Source organism: Glossina fuscipes, unplaced genomic scaffold, assembly GCF_014805625.2.
Source record: "Glossina fuscipes isolate IAEA_lab_2018 unplaced genomic scaffold, Yale_Gfus_2 27, whole genome shotgun sequence".
Classification (NCBI taxonomy): Eukaryota; Metazoa; Arthropoda; class Insecta; order Diptera; family Glossinidae; genus Glossina; species Glossina fuscipes.
Genome location: NW_023998422.1, coordinates 8,192,858 through 8,212,797, shown reverse-complemented (window position 1 = coordinate 8,212,797; position 19,940 = coordinate 8,192,858). Strand labels below are relative to the sequence as shown.

The window sequence follows — 19,940 nt, the reverse complement described above, 5'->3', positions numbered from 1 at the left end:
TATGGACGCGGGGGAACTCATCAACCAGATCTTATGTATAGCAAGTTTCAGTTTTTTATCTCACGACTTGCTATTGTGACTTTTCCGATAACAGGTCTCGGAGAGGAAAGACGAAAAACGGACGGGCAAATGGATTTTAGGACACATCAAGTTAAAATCGTACTTACTTGCTTTCTTGTGGGGTTGAGTTAAATCGGCTTCAAATTTTAATGTAATTACGAATACTGATACTGATAGATACTGGTCGGATGGAATGTTAAACGGAATTAAATCGACTCGGAATCTTTACGTTAACTAAAAGTCTATATAGATTGTGCGGTGGGTCAACCACGGACATCAAGCAAACAAACTAAGTAATCATACTAACTAATAGAATAGAAACGTCAATGTGCTCTTATCGCCATTGCAAAGACAAGGGCAAATTTAAGAGACCGTCGTTCGTCGATAGGGGACAACTATTGTTATACAAAAATACACATGTCTATGCAATGAATATAAAAAGTTTAATTCAAACATCAGCAGATATGTGCCAAAAAGGAATTTATTATAAACTAAAAAAAAAGTAACAAAGTTTTCAAACACACACACACGTGTACAAATATGAAAGCGATACATAAAAAAAAATGTATATTTGCATGAGTTTACAATTGTCAAACTATACTGAGAGTGAACTTTGTTGTTGTTCATTGACATTATACAAAGTATTGTTTTAGTAAGCATTTACCACAGATATACACACGCACACACATATGTATATACATCAATATTTACATATATATGCATATTTATACAAAGGTTGTCGCCTTCATTTATATATAGTTTACACCATCAGCTCGTTGCCTACACATATTGTATATGTGTGCTGCTGCTGCAATTGAACATATTTATGAACACACAATGAGTGCATGATTTTACTTATATTCTATTCTATGATGATATCCTATGATAAGATCTTACTGCTGCACTACTAAGTACTTACTTACATATTACCGTTGCTGTCTGCTACGGGTACTAGTGATATTTGTTTTTTTTTTTTTTTCCTTTTCTTTTTCTCATTATTCCATATATGTATTGTTACTGTGTCAGCAAATAAAATAAAAAATTACATGAAATGTAGGTCACATTTACTTACACTGCACTCGCAGGCAAGAATGAGGAAAACTATCTTAAATCTTTTACAATTTTCTATCCTATTCGTAACGTTTAGTCTCGTATTGTAATGTGTAACAATTCAATTATGTATCAACTTTGCTTAGTGCTTTCTCTGTTATGTATTTCCATTGGCAGGATATACCTGTGTATGTGTATGTGTGTGCAAATTAAATTAAGGTTCATTGTCCCATCTCTGAGCTGAGCTAACATTTATCTTTAGGAAATTCTAATTTACTTTATTTGAATTAATGTAAAATAAAAGTATTTTTAAAAGTAACTACGAGAGAGAGATTCTTACGACAAGTTCTTATTATATATCATTTACTTTATATATGAAAATATGTATACGAATGAAAGAATAATTTTGTCAAAGTTCTGTCCGGCCTCTTTCCTCTATTGACACTTTGGAAAACGTGAGGGTGAAGAATTGATTTCTAAGGGGAATGGTTTCCTCATCAGTAAACCTAAACAAAAAATTAATCTTGATTTGAAACCTAAAAGCTTCTTATCACTGAATGCAGCTGATCCGGGCGAGAAATGACATCCAAAGCTTTCTTTTTGTTTTTCTTTTTTTTTTTTGGAGTAAATAGTCAGGCGATGTACCCTACATGTGTAACACAGTGATGGTCCAAAGCTGTGACGAGAAAAGAGAATGAGATGAGATGAGCGGTGATCGAGAAGAGTGCCTTTACCGACTGCGCGCTCACTATAGCTATAACGCACGACGAAAGCGAACTCTACCGCATTGAGATTCGAACTCGCGTGCCCTAACTTGGCTGTCACGATTCTTACCTATACTGCGAAAAGTTAGTTGCTCTATTGCTCATTGCGTGTCTGCTCTTTCAAGTAGAACGAAGAACTCTAAACAGTTGCTTTTGTCATAGGGCTTGTCCTGGACACTTTGAGGTACTTCTGAAAACAATACAACAAAACTTCAGAAGTTTGTACTCGTTACAGGGTTCATCTTGGATACCCAGCGCGACAATTCTTGATCAATGTTACTTTGACACCGAATCGTTTTGTGCCAATGTCTGTTAAGGCATATTAGTGGCATTATACCTTCCCTATATCCTATATAGATTATATCAGTTATCTCAAGTGTTTGCTGCATCCTGAAAAACACATTGAAAATTTCATTTCATTTCGTTTGTATTCCTATCGGCGGTATGTTATCCATGTGGCCATGTCCGTCTTTCTATCTGTCTCTTAGTGATTACATTGAAATCGAAATTTGCGAATTTAAAATTTTGTAATGGAAAACTTACCCACAAATTTTTTCTTCTTCCTTTTCTATAGGGAAATTCTGAAACAGAATCAGTCCATGTGTCATCCCCGTTTTGTTATGAAAGTTGTTTAAAAAGAATTTTATTTAGGTAAACTCTCAATAGCCGTAATTCCCAGCTGCTTTTTGTCATTTTTCTGCTACTTTTACAATTTCACCAGCGCAGAACGTGTTGTTGTTGTTGTCGGGCGAATGCACATTTCCCGCTTTCCTCAATATACTTCAAATTCGCTTGATGGCCGATAGCAATAGTATTTTTTCCTAACTGAGCACAACTTTTTTGTTTTTTTTTTTTAACTTTCAAATTTTTAATCATTATGCTCGGATAACTTTTATATTCAAACTTAATGTACGAACATAAACAAAACACATATGTACCTAAGTTCACATTTTCGGTTAAAGACGCGATGCGAACGGCAAGCTAAAGCGATTAAGAATTTCAATCCTAGTTAATCACAAATAACGGAACGAATAGGTTGGGTCAGTCGGTTCAATTTTTTATACTTATATCGCACGGTCTCTCGCACTTCTATATAAAACTACTATGTAGCTTAGCAGTAAAAAAGCGCGGCAGATAGAAGGAGGTGGTGTGCTAGTCTAAGAAGTGCTGGGCTGCCGATTGGCAAGTGGTGTCCCTTGCTTGACCGAGCAATTAGTATAGGTATAATTGCAGTCCCCAGTTAGAGTCAGATCTAACTGGGGACTAATCGCCTTTCTTATCTAGTCAGCTATGTGGTAGTCCCATATTACCCATATCCGATATCGTCGTATAAAGGGAAATGTATCTAAGCATGTGTTACGCATTCAAAGTGCAATACGATCATTAATCAGATTGTTCAGATCGAGAGATATTGTCACCTGGCTTTACTTTCCGCATAAAAGTTCCATGAAAAGGGTGGCAGAAGAATAATAGCCGATGCAGTAGTGTAGAGTATTTAAGAGTCGTCTTTGCCATTGTTTCACATAAATTCCCGCAGCATATACTAGAACTAGAACGCACTTCTGTATGTCCTTATTATGCCAATAGATCTGTAAATCTAATCAGAATGTCATGCTGTTACGTAGGGAAATCTGTTAACCAATTAACAGTGTTATGTTAGGAGTTTAAGAGAGCCTCGCTAGTTATAAATGCGTGCTTAACTTGACACCATTGAACGTGTACATGTATCTGCATCTGCACATACATTTTACATATTGCTTGTATGAATAGCAGCAGTCTTTCAACTGAAATGAGTCATGAGAGATTGTTTTCTGCTTTTGTTTATTTTTCATTTTTTACAACGCTTAACTTATGCACACAGTGATAAACATTTCTGAATAATTTGACCATATGTTGATTAAATTACAAACAAAATGCTTCGAAAATAAAAAAAATTTAAATAAGAAAAATTTTTTCGCTTTGACACGAATCTTGGATACGCATCAACAAAAAAAAAAAAAAAAGAGTAAATGATTGGCAAACTTTGCTTGTTTGTGTCAGTCCGTCATAGCTTCATTTCGGGCATGTTATGGGCGAGTACACCATTTTTTTCTCCTTGTAGTTATATACATTCCATGGAGGAATTTTATTTTTATTTTTTTTTTTTTTTACCAGAAAGTAGTTTACAGACTCCTTCCAGTATCAGCTTGAGATCTTAACTCTTAGATCAACTTGTACTTGCATGATAGCTATTGCAGCCGAATATTATATATAGATAAGTAAATATACTAAATAGGCGGCCCTTCTTCAATTTAATTGCATTAGTAGGCCGATCGCATTGATTTTTTTACAAGATCGTAAAGAACGTTGGCTTGAAATTATTGATAAAAATACTTGCAAACGAACGGTTTTTTTTTTTTCAAATATTGCAGCAGAGTTTTTAATTAGTAAGGGCCAACTACGCTTATTGGCGAACTTTTGTCCGTTATATCATCAATCCATGATTGCAAGTCTCTAAACCTAAAAGCTAAGTCTCTCGGAATCAATTGTGTAAATAAGTTCCAGATCTTATATTTCCGTTTATGGTTCACAATACCGTAACATTTTCAATGAAATTTTTGGGTTTTGCGATTTTGTGGAACCCTCATAAAGAACCCAGATCTTTACATCAGCCAAAAAGCTAAAATAGGATTTTTGAGGTTATGTTCATTGCTTGGGTATGGCAAGTCGAATGACAAAGCTAACGCACTCCCAGTCTTCCATTATGAATAAAATATACATAAATAATAACAACATCCAGTGTAATATAATTACGTGTAATAAGCTTAACAAACTTTGACTATATTAAGTTGTAAACGTTTGATTATGTCATATATCGAGGGCGTATTTCAACATAAAAATTTATTGATAAATAGATAATAATTATTCTTAGGCTGTTGTTTTTTCAACTGAACTGAAATAAATCAAAAATTAGAAAAAAAAAAACGCTTCGTTTTGATCAAATCTCTGCAGCAAAAGAAAAAAAAAATGAAAATATGCACGAGACGGTTGAAAAAGTTCCGACCTAGACTCGAAGGTGGTAGCAATTGATCACAAAAAATTTTAAGAATTTTCGACGCGCTGTTAATATCTGACAATCGTTTAAATGAGTAGATTTAAGTGTCCTTTCGAAAATGGAAAAACTCCACTATTGGGCTGTCACTAAGTACTTGTTTTTGAAAAACAATATAACTGCACACATGTACCTGCACAAATTTAGTGCGAATTAGACGCTGTGCTCGGAGAGTCCGAGGACTATGCGCGATTGCATCAGCGTGGTTGACGATGCACGTTCGAGACGACCAAAAATTGTAATTTTGGATGGAAATATCGCTCAAGCTCATCAAAGGATGTTGGGAGATTGTTAGAGTTGGAAATAGCGCAGACGTCATGAATACGCTTGTCACAGATCGTATCAGTTCACAAGTGACGATTCGCAACTTTTGGTCATAGTGGAATAAAAACATCGAATCATAGGTCGATGGCTGCAATGGCGAAATTGCATGAATGGAAGTTCGTTTCAGGGAAAAGCATTTGGATGAAGTAATGGAAACTGAGGCTTGTTTTCGAAATCTTGACGCGAACGTTGTTCATAGGAAAGCTAATGAAATGCTCGAGAACCGTTGGATTGTGTCTTTCCGGAATGAAACTGCGTTTATGGAGAAAGTCAAATAAAGTAAGGCGGGAAATTTTCAAAACTACTCTCATATATGTACCTGCTTACATATATATGCACTTACAACTACTATGGGTAACTATTGGATTAGTAACGCGACTACAGATATAAATGTAAAACTTTTCTTCTTTTTTTCTTCTGTATGCCTTGATATTGTGGGCATATTGATGAGTGGATAAACCAGTATTTGCTATGAGCGGTAACTGAAAGATTTATTTTTTTTATTTTTATCCTTTTATTTTTAGAACCCTGGATATTAAGTTTTGTTATAGATTGTGAATTTCAATTCCTAGCATTTGTAGCAGGATTAAGTCCATTTTTAAATTTCAAGGACAGCCACTCAGGGCGATAGGCCGTAACCCATCATTACACAGCCAATTATTTAAGTAAAGATTTCAAAAAAAAAAAAAAAAAACCCATTATATGGGGCAAAGTGATCCGATCCGAATCGTTGTTAATAGCATTCGTCCTCGGACCAAGACACGTTAGTATATCAAATTTCATTAAAATAACTCAAAAGCTGCGGCCTGCATGTTAAATACAAGAAATCATGGCGGACCGAAACGTTTAGGTCGACTTGGAAAGTGATTCCAAATCGATTGGTGTAATAAAACTTGGATCTATCTCAAGGCCTCCTGGCTATGGCATATACCCGCGCTAATTTAATACATGTTTGTTCCACAAGCGATATAGGATATAAGAACTAAGTTTGCGATGCACCATGCAATTGAGTCGGAACTGTATAATATGGGCGAGAAGGCAACATTGGAGAGCTATTGAAAGACAATTGAGAATTTATTTTTTTTTCTAATCGAATTTTTCTGATCGAATTTGATCGAAGTTGCAAACCAAGCGAAACGATTAACATACTGTTGTTCCGCAAGGACGGGACAGATGTAAAAATTAATTTCTAAACAAAATAAAACTTTTTAAATAACTTTAGTGCTGGAAATACATGCCACAAACTTGTTGTATATTGCATGTGCAAGTCAAACAGCCTGCGTGTACTTGGCGCACTCGTATGCCTACATATGCATAATGAAATGCATGTTCGCTATCTACGACTAAGTTGAATGTCGTCTAATGTGGACAACATATCTAGAGAATGTATGTTAGTAATTCGCGTGTATTTTTTTTTTTTATTTTTTTATTATTTTTTTTTTTCTTTTACATAATGGCACAATTTCACCATTTTGTCGCCAAAAAGAAAATTTTCGAAACTGGTTTAAAAAAAGCCATAAAGTGTATATTCACTAAGCAACCAACGCACTTATAGCGTATATATATATATATATAAGTGTGCGAATACAAGAGCTTGCATTTACATTTATTTATTCATTTACATGCAAGTAGGCTCATAATGCAAAAACCTAAAAGTATTCTGCTCGATTAATTAAAAATAAAAATGGAAAAAATTGCATAAATGATTAAATAAACTAAAATCCCCGGAGTGTGAAAGAAAAATGAATAAGATAGGCAGCAAGCCATCGCGCCATCATAATCATCAACGTCATTATCATTATCGTTACCTACATAGATTTGTCGGTTTCCCATGTCTATGCATTTAGGTCACGAAGGAATTTATTACAAATTGATATAATGTTAATATTTAACTCTGTGCATAATTCATAGCTCCCAGTGGGAGAGGTGCGTTCCATTTACAGCTGCATAGACAGCCGGAGACGTGTAAATAGCGTCAATTTCAATCAATGTATTAATAAAAGAAAATTTTATAACTAGTTGGCAACATTGTTCAGCAGCGCTATTATAAAGAAGACACTTCTTCTTAGCAAAATATAATTTTTTATTCTTTATAGCGGGTGGTGCAAGGGCCAGTTACGTTTGTGGGGATAAATCCAACTCCAGAAGGACTGAAAATAGACTCATTGATTACTATACCGATCGATTCGGAATCACTTGCCGATTCGACGATTTAAGCGTGTTTGTTCACCTATTCTTCTTGTTTCCTCGTCTTCATCCTACGCACCAAAATTTTTTCATTATTTTGATGAGATTTGATACGCTCTCTATGTTTTGGCCAAATTCTATTGAAAATGATTTGGGCCTACGGCCTTGGCTTAATTAATAACAAAATTTGCCCTTGGCTTAATTGAATTGATTCGTAAGAAAGCGCTTACGTCTTGAGCAACTTTTTGCACACATGATTAGAGAGAGAAAGAGAGAAATCTGTTTTCTATGAACGGCTTTTATTACCCTCTTACTGAGAAATGAGTAATATTTGTGAATGTTTCGAACTTGGAAGTGGAAAAAGATATCTCTAAATGCTTATTGCCGTGCCGTGCCGTGCCTTGCCGTGAACTCAGCGCCCCCAAGCGTCAGGTGAAGACCCCTATTGTCCTATTTGATCTTTTGGTGAGAGCGAGTCCCACCTAAACCCGCTGTTTTTTTTTTTTTTTTGAGAACTGCACTGAGCAAGCAAGCTCTTCCCGCTAAACATAGCCACTACGAAAGTACAAATATCTGGAATACTATTTCTGATAGATTGTTCTAAACGCGGGCAGTGCGATTAAGGAACGATGAACGTTACGACGTTCTAGTGTTCTTTCATGTGACCAACAAAATGACATTAATATTTTATATCGGACAGCACAAAATGTGGATCGAATTGAAACTAAGGTCAAATAACATTCACTTTCGGATAGACACGAAGGTAGAATATATACGAAACGGACATGTCAGGAGCTTGGATTGTCGATAGCAAGCAAGCATGGACTACCGGATCAATTTTTCGGGTAAAGCAATGCTATTATGCTATTTCTACGTCCAAGGAATTCTCGTACCTTTGCTTATTCTTAAGATACGAATTTTTTGTATGTAAATTATAAAAACAATTTAAAATTTTCTTAATAATTTTAAACCAAAAAAATACGTACGTGTGTTTGTTTGTTGTAGCGCTTTTTTTTGAATTTTTATAAATTTTTGCATTTTTTTTTTTCACGATATGTGAAATGTATGTTTGATTATGTGGCCGTGGCTGTATGCTTGTGTATAACGTATGTTTTTCAAATATTTGATCAAGAAACATAATCAAATGCACGAAAATGTAATCAACATAAGTAATGAATTATTACACAGTTTTCCTCCTACAAAAGTTTAGATTTCTAATACAATAATTTACATATGTATGTACATACATGCACAAGGGATATGAATTTTTAATTGCAATAATTAAATTAAATGGAAAGTGCACACGCATGCATATGCATGTATATGCAAAAATAATTATTTGCTATATTTGTTATATGAAGTGAAAGATTTGCCAAAAAGTCTTTCATAAAATGAGTTGACAGATGAAATTTGATTTTTTTTCATTATATATATAAAAGAGTCTTTGAAAATGCTTTATGTTTTTGTTTTCGTTTTTTCAAAAAAAAGTTTCCAAAGTCATTTTAGTTCAATAAACATTGGGTGTTTGTATGAAGTTCAATAAAACAAGAAGAAGAGCGTAATTTTTCGGACATATCTTCAAGTTGTACCATGTATCCAACATTGGTCTGATGCTTATCCATTATCCAGAGCGAAATCGAAATTGAATAAATGCCATTCGAAATTTGTGACTGTAGCTAAAAATGGACCTATTCAATCAATCGGTGCATTGAGCGTTAAAAATAAATATTGTTCTGACAAATACACAGTCGGTAAAAATAGGTAACGGCGTCGGAAGGCAGTGATAATTTATGCAAGAATCCAATCGTTTTCTTAGAGGCTGACCGTTTGGCCAATAGGACAGCCCGAGGAACCTTGATAGATTCGAAATCTTTTGTTCGCATGCAAAGGAGTCGTACTACTATACTGTTATTGCAATGGACACAAAAAGAATCAGATTGCCATTGGAAGCGTTCAGCAGGACAACAACAAACGAAATATATCTTTATATTGTAATATCTCCCGGTATAGCAGGTAAACTAATGGGACTACGAAGGGGGCGACCTTCGCTTGATCAGCGGATTCCACGGCAGATTGAGCAGATTCGGTCAAGGCAGGTGTAAAACATCCCTTTATAGACTATGAGAATGCTAGTACAGCTACAAAACCTTAGGACATGAAGGGTTTAGCGAATGCATCATGACGCCAGACACAGTCCTGTGCTCCAAGCCAAAGGAGCTGGCGGCATTGAAAAAAATCCTAAACCTGGAAGTTTGCAAGAGTACAATCGATTTTTCAGGCAGCGGTACAGATTGCCTACATGACAATACAATAAAATGCAACCCTTTTCTTGCTTCCGATGAAGTTATATGTTCGAATGCTATAACTTGTAAAGAGACTCTACTTTATCTTGAGCTTTGTCGTCGCCAATTTTTGTCTTGTCCCCTTAAGTTATGGACCGTGTTTGTGATCAAAAATTCATTTGCTTCAGAAGAAGATGAATGAATAGATTTATCAAAGTATGGTCCTTAGTTGATTATTACTTTTTCTCACCTCTTAGGCAATTTTCGGATTTCATTCCGTTAAAACGCCGTTGGTTTTGGAGGCCATTCCCAAAAGAACCCATGTTTGGGTATCGTCATAAGAAACGAAACTCCGACCGCGTGAACAGTAAGTCATCTGCTGAAACCCGCTTTAATCCGAAGGAGTAATGTCGGCTGATAGGGCTGCAAACAATCCCTGAAAGAGTTTTCCTGTATCCTTTTTAGTGGAATTGCACGAATTATTATTGGTAGCAGAACAAAGCATAATATACCACGCTCTGCCGTCAGGCCCATCCCAAATGACAACGTCATGGGTATTGAACTTTATCGCCGATATTAAAAACTCTGCTACTCTGCATAATCGTTTTTTGGGCGTGCGATATCGTGACGCCATTCACTGTTTATCAGTGGTAACTCTAACTACTCAACAAACTACGTCGTGTGTGCTTTAGTTTGATTATTTATACAGATGCGTAAGTATGCGGCACCTGATATGAAGGCTTAACCTACGGTACCCAAAGGCACACGGAACGAAGAGACGTCACCAACGCTTCACACAGGGAAAGGTAGGTTAACCTGCAGTTCAAGAAAGAAAAGATATTTATGGAATGTCCTTCCCTCTAACGGGGCGAGGCCTATTTAGCACCATAAATATCTAATATCCCAGCGAAACTCTCGCAAGTCCGGCTGAAGCTGGAAGATTGGTTCGAGTGCTCCTCACACACTTATTGCTAGATGTAAGCGACGAGAAAATAGTGGAAGAAGAATAACGAAAACCTCCGGCCAGAGTTCGCATCTCGGTGCCTCCATATAACCTTAAACTGGTTGGGGAATACAATCTGTTGATGAAACTGCAGAAACATGGAATGCGCATGGTCATTGGCGGAGGTAGTCTGTACGAGTCTCTTTCGTTAATAGAGGAAACGATACCGTGGAAAAAAAATTGTGAGCAAAGCAAAACAGAGCTCAAACAGATTTCGAAACAATAATAGCAATTGGAGTAACGCGGAAATGGGTTTCCACCACGCTGCTACACCAGAAAGAGGGGAAACTTCGGCCGAGACTTAAGAGCCTCTTATGTGTCACCCCTTCACCGTACAAACGAAGAAGACACGGAGTAGGATCAAACAACTTTTGGCTGAAAGCGCGCCGCGCCGCCTGAAGCAAATGTACCCAAATGTACCGAGCACCACCAACCATTTCAACAGTAGCGGGTGTAGCTTAAAAGCTTGAAGACAATACCTTGAAATGAAGAAGTCATAATTTCATTAGGCACTGCATAGTTTTACTTATACTTTGGCCCTGGAAGTGGGGGCCAAACTAATTTGTACTCGCAATAATTTAACTTTTGTTTATTTATTCATTTGCGTGAACCACTTGAACGCCGTTCGAAGCCAGTGTAGTGTTATTAATTGATTGCTGCCAGCTTATGCTTTGTAAAATTAAATTTGCGGAAAAGTTCTCTTCAATGCATTCTTGTATTGTGAATTATGTTTTGTTTTTAATTTTAAACAATATCTCAAAGAATAAAAAGTAAAATGAAATTTTACGATTATTTCGTTTTAAAATGTTTCGCTGTCGTGAGCAATCAACATATTTAACTTTTATTTATATTTATTATAAAGCAGCAAACAGTTCGTGCATTATATCACACATCGGATGTTATTAATTTAAAAATGTCATAAGCGTTTGAGCATTTAATGCCTCCGTTGTATTATTATTATTATTATTATTATTGTTATTTCAATTTTTATTATATTGTATATTTCATACAATGCGTATGTATATGTATATGTATATTTACTTTTTCCCTTTTGTTTTTTTGTTTTCTTTCATTTATTTACTTTTCTCTGTTTTCCAATCTTACAGAAAGCGTTAAATCCATATTGGGACGTCATACAAAAATATTAGTCAAATATATGGTGAAAATAGAAACAAAAGGTGATAAAACGGAAAATCGTGTACTGGTAAGTATTGCAAATACCTATAAGTGATAATTTTACGATCACTATAGCAGACTGTAGTTATACTAATTTGTTTATCCTACTATCCGGATTGCGTACGCGAAAGTACTGCAAATCTGTCTGTGTATTTTTAAGAATCAAATCGTTTTGTGCGGCCACTAGCCGAACGCAACACTAAATTAGCTGTAGTCGCAAGAAAAGCCAATTACAGTTAGACTGGAATAGTGTGACCTCTAACTGACCTCTTTGCGCCCAGGTATACGAATCGATACCATTTTTCTACTTATAATATTTTTACATCTTGTCATCATAAGCTTGTCTGTCTGTCCATCCAATTTTCTTGTATTCAATCTACAGGCCACAAGTTCTTGGGATGTTTTAATGAAATTTGGACAAACACTTGAAAATAGTCCGCATCGGTCCATCCTCGTACCCTAACGCTTTAATTTGGAAATCCTTTTTTTTTTTTTTTTTTTTTGAAGAACTGTAAGATGGGGTCGTAATTGTTTGCTTTAAAATTCTCGTTCTCGTAGTCATGTTCGTTGAAGTTTAAATGTTTGAAATTTCGTTGAATAAATCATTCCGATCCAAAATAGTAGAACGACAAGTTTCTCTTTATAAGGCGATTGATTAAATGAATTTGCTAAATGAATTAGAAAAATCTCGTCGATATTCTATTAATCTTAAGAGACAATATAACGAAGAGAAAATGAAAATAATATGTTTTGATTCATCGCCTCATTTTAAATGATGATTAGTCTATGGGGTTTTGGAATGATTTTTCGAATCTTTCAAGTCTATCTGACTAATTATAATATAATTAATTCCGATGGCAAAATATTTGAATTTAATGAAATTCGTGAAAATCTCATTGAAATGCTTGAAATGTAAAACAAATAAAGCCTCTTATGAACGCTATTAGTTAAGTCAACCATCAAATTCAGTTTACTGCTACTGCTACTGTGCCGCTCAGTAATCGTTATCATATTATATTAGACTGCATGCTGTTACTGATACTGTTACTATCGCCAACTTAGTTAAGCTCATTGATTAGTTGAATATTTTATAAGTGAAGCCTAACAACAACGTTAACACCTTGAGTCGAATACATATTTACAGACATTGTATTATTAACAATTTATTATATAAATAAATAAACCGCCTTTTTAACACAAAAAAAATCATCATAATAATAATAACAATGAAAAATGTTTCTTTTTTTTTTGCTGAATTGCGTGCCTCTAGCATTTGTATGCACATGCATGGGCATTTAATTTATTATAATAATAATAATAATAATAATAATAATTTCTCTCTTCTATTATGTATATATGTATGTATGTATGTATGTATGTATAAAATTATAAAATTCAAGTATATTCGCTTTTAAAGTAAAAACAAATTGGAAATTTAATTAAAATTTCAAATATGATTACTTACAAGTATGCATACATACATGCGTACGCATAAGATGACCTGTATTTTTCCTCAAACATAGGGAGATACAACTTATTAGCGTAAAGTCGAAAAAAAAAAAACACCATTTTCTTAAGACTCACCAGCACTTTCTTAAGACTCAGTCAGTCGTTAATCCAATTCCGATATAAAGGCACATGAACACGCAGCAGCAAAAGGGACAAAGGGAAAGGGAAAGAGATCGTTCTTTCTACGGACAAGTGGACGTGTATAATTTCATTACTACGATTATTATTATTACTACTGTTACAGCAAAGGCCTACCCCGTCAACTCAGGCACTATTTAATGATGAGTGTGTTGTTCGCATAAAACCAATAACTTTTTCACGTAGACATGTTGCACAGATTGAAAATAGTTTCCTATGCAATTTGTATGATACGATATTAGAAAGGGAAGAACAGGAGTAGATGTAGAAAAAATGCTGGGAGAATGCAATTGTGTACACTGCAATCGTTTGCAAAAAGTGAACTTGCCATAGGTTATGTGGTAAGAAGAAGAATAGGTGCATTTTAATGACTTATATTTATCCATATTTCGTTAATACTTGAGGGCTGTCGACAAGCCGAGCGAGACCACCAAGCCAATATTCACGGGTTACTTGGCCTTAACTATAGTAAGCACGCTTAGTTGGTGAACGCATAATATTTGCTCGATAGGATGCGGCCTGTCACTCCATATGTCTTTGTACACTTTTTCTTGGCCAACCACCACCAGTTTACACCTGTAAGGGACATCCTTAGACATATAAAAAAAAAAAAGGAAAAAAATGTTTCGCTGCACACACACATAACGGGCATAATGTAGAACACTGGACTAAAACCAAAGGTTGCTTTTAACACTTGAAGGCTATAATCGGTGTTTAACCTGCTCCTAGCCTGTAAAGGTATACCTAACACCGTCATGTTACAGGGACGGTGGTGATTAGAAGCACAGACAGCTTTTAACCATACAAAGTCATATGTTTCTATTTAATGTCTAAACGCTGCCCTTTGCCAAGCAGAGAGTGATGGCAACCCATCCAAAACTTGGGCCATAAATGCCACTTTTCTTCATACAAGAACACTGAAAATTAATGCCGTGGAGAGAATGGTCTAAAGTATAGCTAAGCTGTAGCGGTTTAAAGAAGAAGACTCTTGATTAATACCCAAATGACTGCCTTGCTAGGCGTAAGACGCCAGTAAGACGCTTTGCTAGATGCAGTCGTCAATCTTAGGAACTTAAAAACGCAGACTTATTCTTAAGCCTACAACTGCTCTGCTTTTAAAAGTATACCTGAACAAGAGGCTTCTTCCTTGTGGAACTACGCCGTAACAGACGCAATATACTCATACTCAGCAATATATTCATACTTTGACTTCAGACTCTTTTTCCATAATCTTGAAAAAAAAAAAAAACATATATTTGCTTGTAAGTGCTTATATATTTATAAGTGTCATAAACGCACTCATACACGTGCCTTTATACTTCGATATGTAAAAAAACTAGAATTTCTTATCAATTTCTATTAAAAATATTAAATAACATAACAAACTTTCCAAACCATTCACATACCACGAGAAACGAAAACACATTCCATCGTTCTTTTCTTCAAATACTTGATAACTTACTTTATCTATGCAAAGACACACATGTGTACGAATATAAAATTTCCTTTTAAGAAGAACTCTAAAGCTGGTAAGTAACTTTTCTCGAATGAAATACGAGTCGCTTTTACAAATACTTTTTAAGTAAAATTGTGTTTTAATTAATGTTTAAACTTTATCTTAGTAAAATAACGTTCAGTTTGCTAAGATCGTTTTACAAAAAAAAAAAAACAAGAAAAAAAGAAAACAAAATATGTATGAGAAGAGACTTTTAGTCGATACAAATCGAAAAGGAGAGAAGAGTGTAGGGGGAAGCTCGCATAGTCGTGTCAGGCTAGAACGAATATGTAAAAATCAGTTAAGGTTTTTGTTCTAATCTATGCATTGTATAGAGAGAGAGAGAGAGAGAGAGAGAGAGTCCTGTTAGAGGACTGTTAATTTCCCGTTGTCTACAGCGATATTCCAATATGTGAGTAGAATCGCCCCTGTTGGGCATAGCAAAACACAAGACACTTTACGCAGCCCTTACTTACCCTCTCAGTTCAAGACTGCATTGCTAAAAGGAGATCTAGTATTTTAAGTCCTTCTTCAGCAGAATCTATCTATCATAAGAAAAATGAGATGAAATTTAAGGCGATGCTCAGACAATAAATCTTAGCCTGCTAATCGACACAATGATCAATGTCTGCTGAATAAAACGGAGATGGTACCACATTTCAATTCGGTGCTGGCAACGCTTTCTAAACGTTCTCTTTGCAACACGTCTTCGTCTCTGCTTGTTTTTCGAATACTTGTCTAATAATCTTTCGTTGTGTTGTGGTTTCATCCCAAGCGGCTTATAGCTTCGAAAATACTTTACCAAGGTAGTTTCAAGCTCAGAACTTTCATAGGAAGAGGTTGACCATACGCTTCTTATAAAGCTTTTGCTGCAGTTGATCGCTGTTAGCCGTGAATTCGACCATAAATGCGACGTTGCCGCTCTTAGATCTCGTTTTATGCAAGCTTTTAAAGCTTGAAGATAGCATCAGCAAATGCCATAGATAACATACTTCACAAGTGCTCGTAGACAGGTTGCTTAGGGAAACCCTATAAGGACTTATTTCTCTAGCAGATAAGCTAAACAAAAATTAATGTAAATCCTATAGGTTAGTGGTTAAGAGTCAAAAGTGTCTGATTGCGACTTTAGATGGCAGACTTTGCAGATGGTCATGTCAGTTAAGATAGACGGGATGGAAACAACCGTAGCATGTGTATAAGCGAGAACGTTACAAATCGAAAGATCGAAGTTGTCAATCAGTTGATGCTAGCGCGAAGTCCGGTGTACTCGCCCTTCGAACCTATCCTACTCATTCCATCTGTCCTTCATAGTCTCGTATTTAAATGTTATTCCAATCGCGGTTTAGAGAGAAAATTTATATAAAATTCTAGATACATCTTAACCCTAAGAGTATTTATGCTATAGTTTTATGTTTAACGAGCCTGCAGCTATTTTTAGTTTTATGTGGACACTCAGAGTGTATGCTCTATTCCAATGTACTCGATGACGCGCTAATATTATATACCTTCTTCCATCGATTTTCAATGGCCGTGTGATGCTCGCATGCTCTCAATCCCTTACTACTGCTTTATGTGTGTGTCTGTAGGAAACCTTTCAAAGTAATCCTAATGGATATTCTTAGTAGTGGGAACAATACGGCCAAGAAGCAAGCCAGGCTTCGAAGCCTGATAAGCTAATTCAAGGTTCTGCTCACAGATTATATCGTTTTTAGCTTCAATCATTGTTTTGTCTGCCTTCAATATTCACTTAAAACTTCGTCTTTTCGCATCAAAGAGTTCTGTAACTGATTAGTATATGTGAAGAGTTTAAAGTTAGTTTCTGTTATTTTCTCATTGCACTCCTCTAACCGAACGACAAGTTAATTAAGCCAATTGTTTATTGTTGTAATCGGATACTTTTGTTTTTTTTTTCCTTTTTTTTTTATTATTATTTCTTTTTATCACATTATTTTATAGTTGGCTACATTCTGTTAAAGCTTCTTTTTAAATTAGGGTGTAATTTTACACCTGAATTCCTTTAGCTACTTTCATATTAAAACCTGATGTAATATGATGAGTATATGATAATGCATAGAGAGAGAGAGAGAGAGAGAGATAGCGAGAGAGAGAGAGAGATAGCGAGAGAGAGAGAGAGAGAGAGAGAGGGTTCGATGTATGCACATATGATTGTTAATAGCTTTGTTTTTTTTTTTTTTTGTTTTCTTTTCTTTTCTTTTTTTCTTGTCTCGTCACTGGGAGGATTAAAGTTTTTTCTTAGATTGTTATCACACTTGATTTGTTAATTGTTAATCTCCGCTGACAGGTTTTTTACGATTACATGAAAAGTTCAAATGTTATTAATAAGCTAACATTTTGGTGTTGATTCGTTTGATTTATTACCTAACACCAAAACTGCCCAAAACTTTCAATTTGCAAATTTTCAATTTCGCGAATTAACCAATTAACCAATATGCCGCGATTGCATCGCTTAGACACACATTACCGTTATCGAAAAAAGACTAAACAATAGGAAAAAAAAAAGAAAAATTGCGGTTTCATATTCTACAACATTCGATGGGCATGGCTACGTGTTTTCTACTTTTGTGGTATAAAAATTGAAATTTACATAGTGTGTCTCTTGTCGTTTACGCGTTGTGGGCAGTGAACCCAGAGGGCCGAGATTTTTTCAATTTATATTGCACTTTTATCGATTTGGTTCATTTTCGATGTCAACCATGCAAGGCATGCAATGATCTGCAAAATTTTTGCCAAATAAGAAACAGATATCTCCATTTTTGCGATCATTGCAACTAACAGACAGATGGACAGATGGACAGACGTACTAATCGTACAAGTCAAAGGATTTAGATTTGGCTCTACTTGATAATATATAGACCTCTGACGTTTCTTTTTTCAAACATTTCTGGCAAAATAACGAAATTCTAATACCCTACAATATCGAGTAGGCGTAACCGATTCCATTTTTTTGTCTGTCTACGATTGATGCAGGACAACCCATTGAATACAAATGCAACTTTTTATCAGTGTTTCTTACGGCTCGTAAGTAAAGTGAGCAAACAGAAGTGTTTTCAGGTTATGTTGTACTGTGAGCATGTTCTTTGATCATTTTGGCCCGATTTCAAAACGAATTTGCGTGGAAGAATTTCCAACTTTTCTGCTGCTTAATTTGAAGCCGACGACTGCATTTTTGGGACCGGCGGAATGCTTGCAACAGACATAACACAAATGGACAGACAAACATGCCTAAGTCTGGTGAATAGTGTATATATACTATGTAGAATCTCTGAACCTTCCGTCTGAATGTTGCAAATATCGTCACTAAATGAGTTCACCCCGTAACGGGTACAAAAACTGCAACTTCATCTACGAACTTAATTTAGCCCGCAGTGTGTGGGGCACACACTTTAAAAATATCGCAAAACTTACAACTTTTAGATTAAACATGACCAACATGAGACTGTCGGACATGCTTAAATCGATTCCGAAAATAATTGAAGCAACTGATATAATAAATGACATGTGTCTAAAGTCGGTGTCAGCATTGGATACATTCGTGTAAACTTATTATGCTTATTACAAGCAGTGTAAGAAGGCAGTGTCTGATGTTAATTTTAGTGGAGCTGCTTGGACTCCTCTCTAAGGTAATCTTCTTTGCAAGGGCTTCGATGAGCAAGACTTGATTTGAAAAACGGACCTGGCTCAAAACCTTAAGCCGCTCTTGTCTATCGTTCACTTTTTTCCCATACTCATAACAACATGCGACAACAAATTTCGATTAGCTCTTCAGATTATGTAGACTTATAGATGCAAATGCACTTTTTATTTATTTATTTTAATTCTACTTATACTAGAAACTCAACTAAACAAATAACAGTCGTGTTCAATTGGCTCATAATACAAAATTTATATTAATTAATAATAAAATTTAGTATAAGTATAATAAAATAAATAAGAAGAAAAAAAAAGAAAAAGGAAAAGAAAGCATGTACACTATCAGCAGAGACCCACACTTACAACCGATAAAGGACCAAATTGCAAATGAACCCCTAAGCCATCGCAAACATGCATAAGCCTGGCAACCGATAATAATTGACAATAATTCATTTTCGAATCGTGACGACTTTTTAAGGTTAAAAGCTAGTTTAAGTACGACATAGGTAGATCGCGCATATTAAGCAATTTTGCTTTAATGGACTTTAAAGAGTCCGATAACGAGAATAAGTGGTAGACGTCATTTAGGTTCTTGCAAACGACTCTGAGCGGATTGAACAGCTCATAATTAAATTTACACTGACTAAGCTTAACCAAGATAAAGTGCCTAGAGAAGCGGATATGTACATTAAAGCTTATATCACCAAGTAATGAAGGCGTGTCAATAGCACCATTTATTACTTTGATTACAAAGGAAACGCCAAGAACAAGCCTACGTTTCTCAAGAGACGGTAAGGACAGCAGAATCAACCTATTTTCATACGGAGGAAGAGAGGCAATTGGATCCCAATCCAAATTTCTAAAGGCAAACAGCAAGAATTGCTTTTGAACAGATTCAATTGAATCTCCGTAGCACCTATATGAAGGAGACCATACAACAGAGGCATACCCAAGTATAGGTCTTTAACTTGCATGTACTTGTGCATATTATTTTTAATTCTTGCATCACTGACTTCGGATGGGCGGCTTTATTCGGCCTAACACGCATTGCTGTCACACATGGCTTGGCACTGAGGCTAACTATTACAGAATTTTTCTTTAAAAGATTTCAGATTACATTGTTGTTCTCTCCGGTCATAAATGATAGCGATTTGACTTAAGATTTCAACTCAATGCGAACTACTCTGTGAAGCTAATATAGCACTTACGA

At 35.5% G+C, this 19,940-nt stretch overlaps 1 protein-coding gene across 7 annotated transcripts in view; it reads left to right on the top strand.

The window, feature by feature from the left end:
- Nucleotides 1-19,940, top strand: part of LOC119636078 (F-actin-uncapping protein LRRC16A) — a 70,140-nt gene that overhangs the window by 25,683 nt on the left and 24,517 nt on the right. For all 7 annotated transcript variants that reach the window (XM_038031187.1, XM_038031185.1, XM_038031182.1 and 4 more), the window contains exon 2: nt 11,868-11,965. In XM_038031187.1, the coding sequence (XP_037887115.1) occupies nt 11,868-11,965 (98 nt within the window). The remainder of the gene's footprint in view (nt 1-11,867; nt 11,966-19,940) is intronic.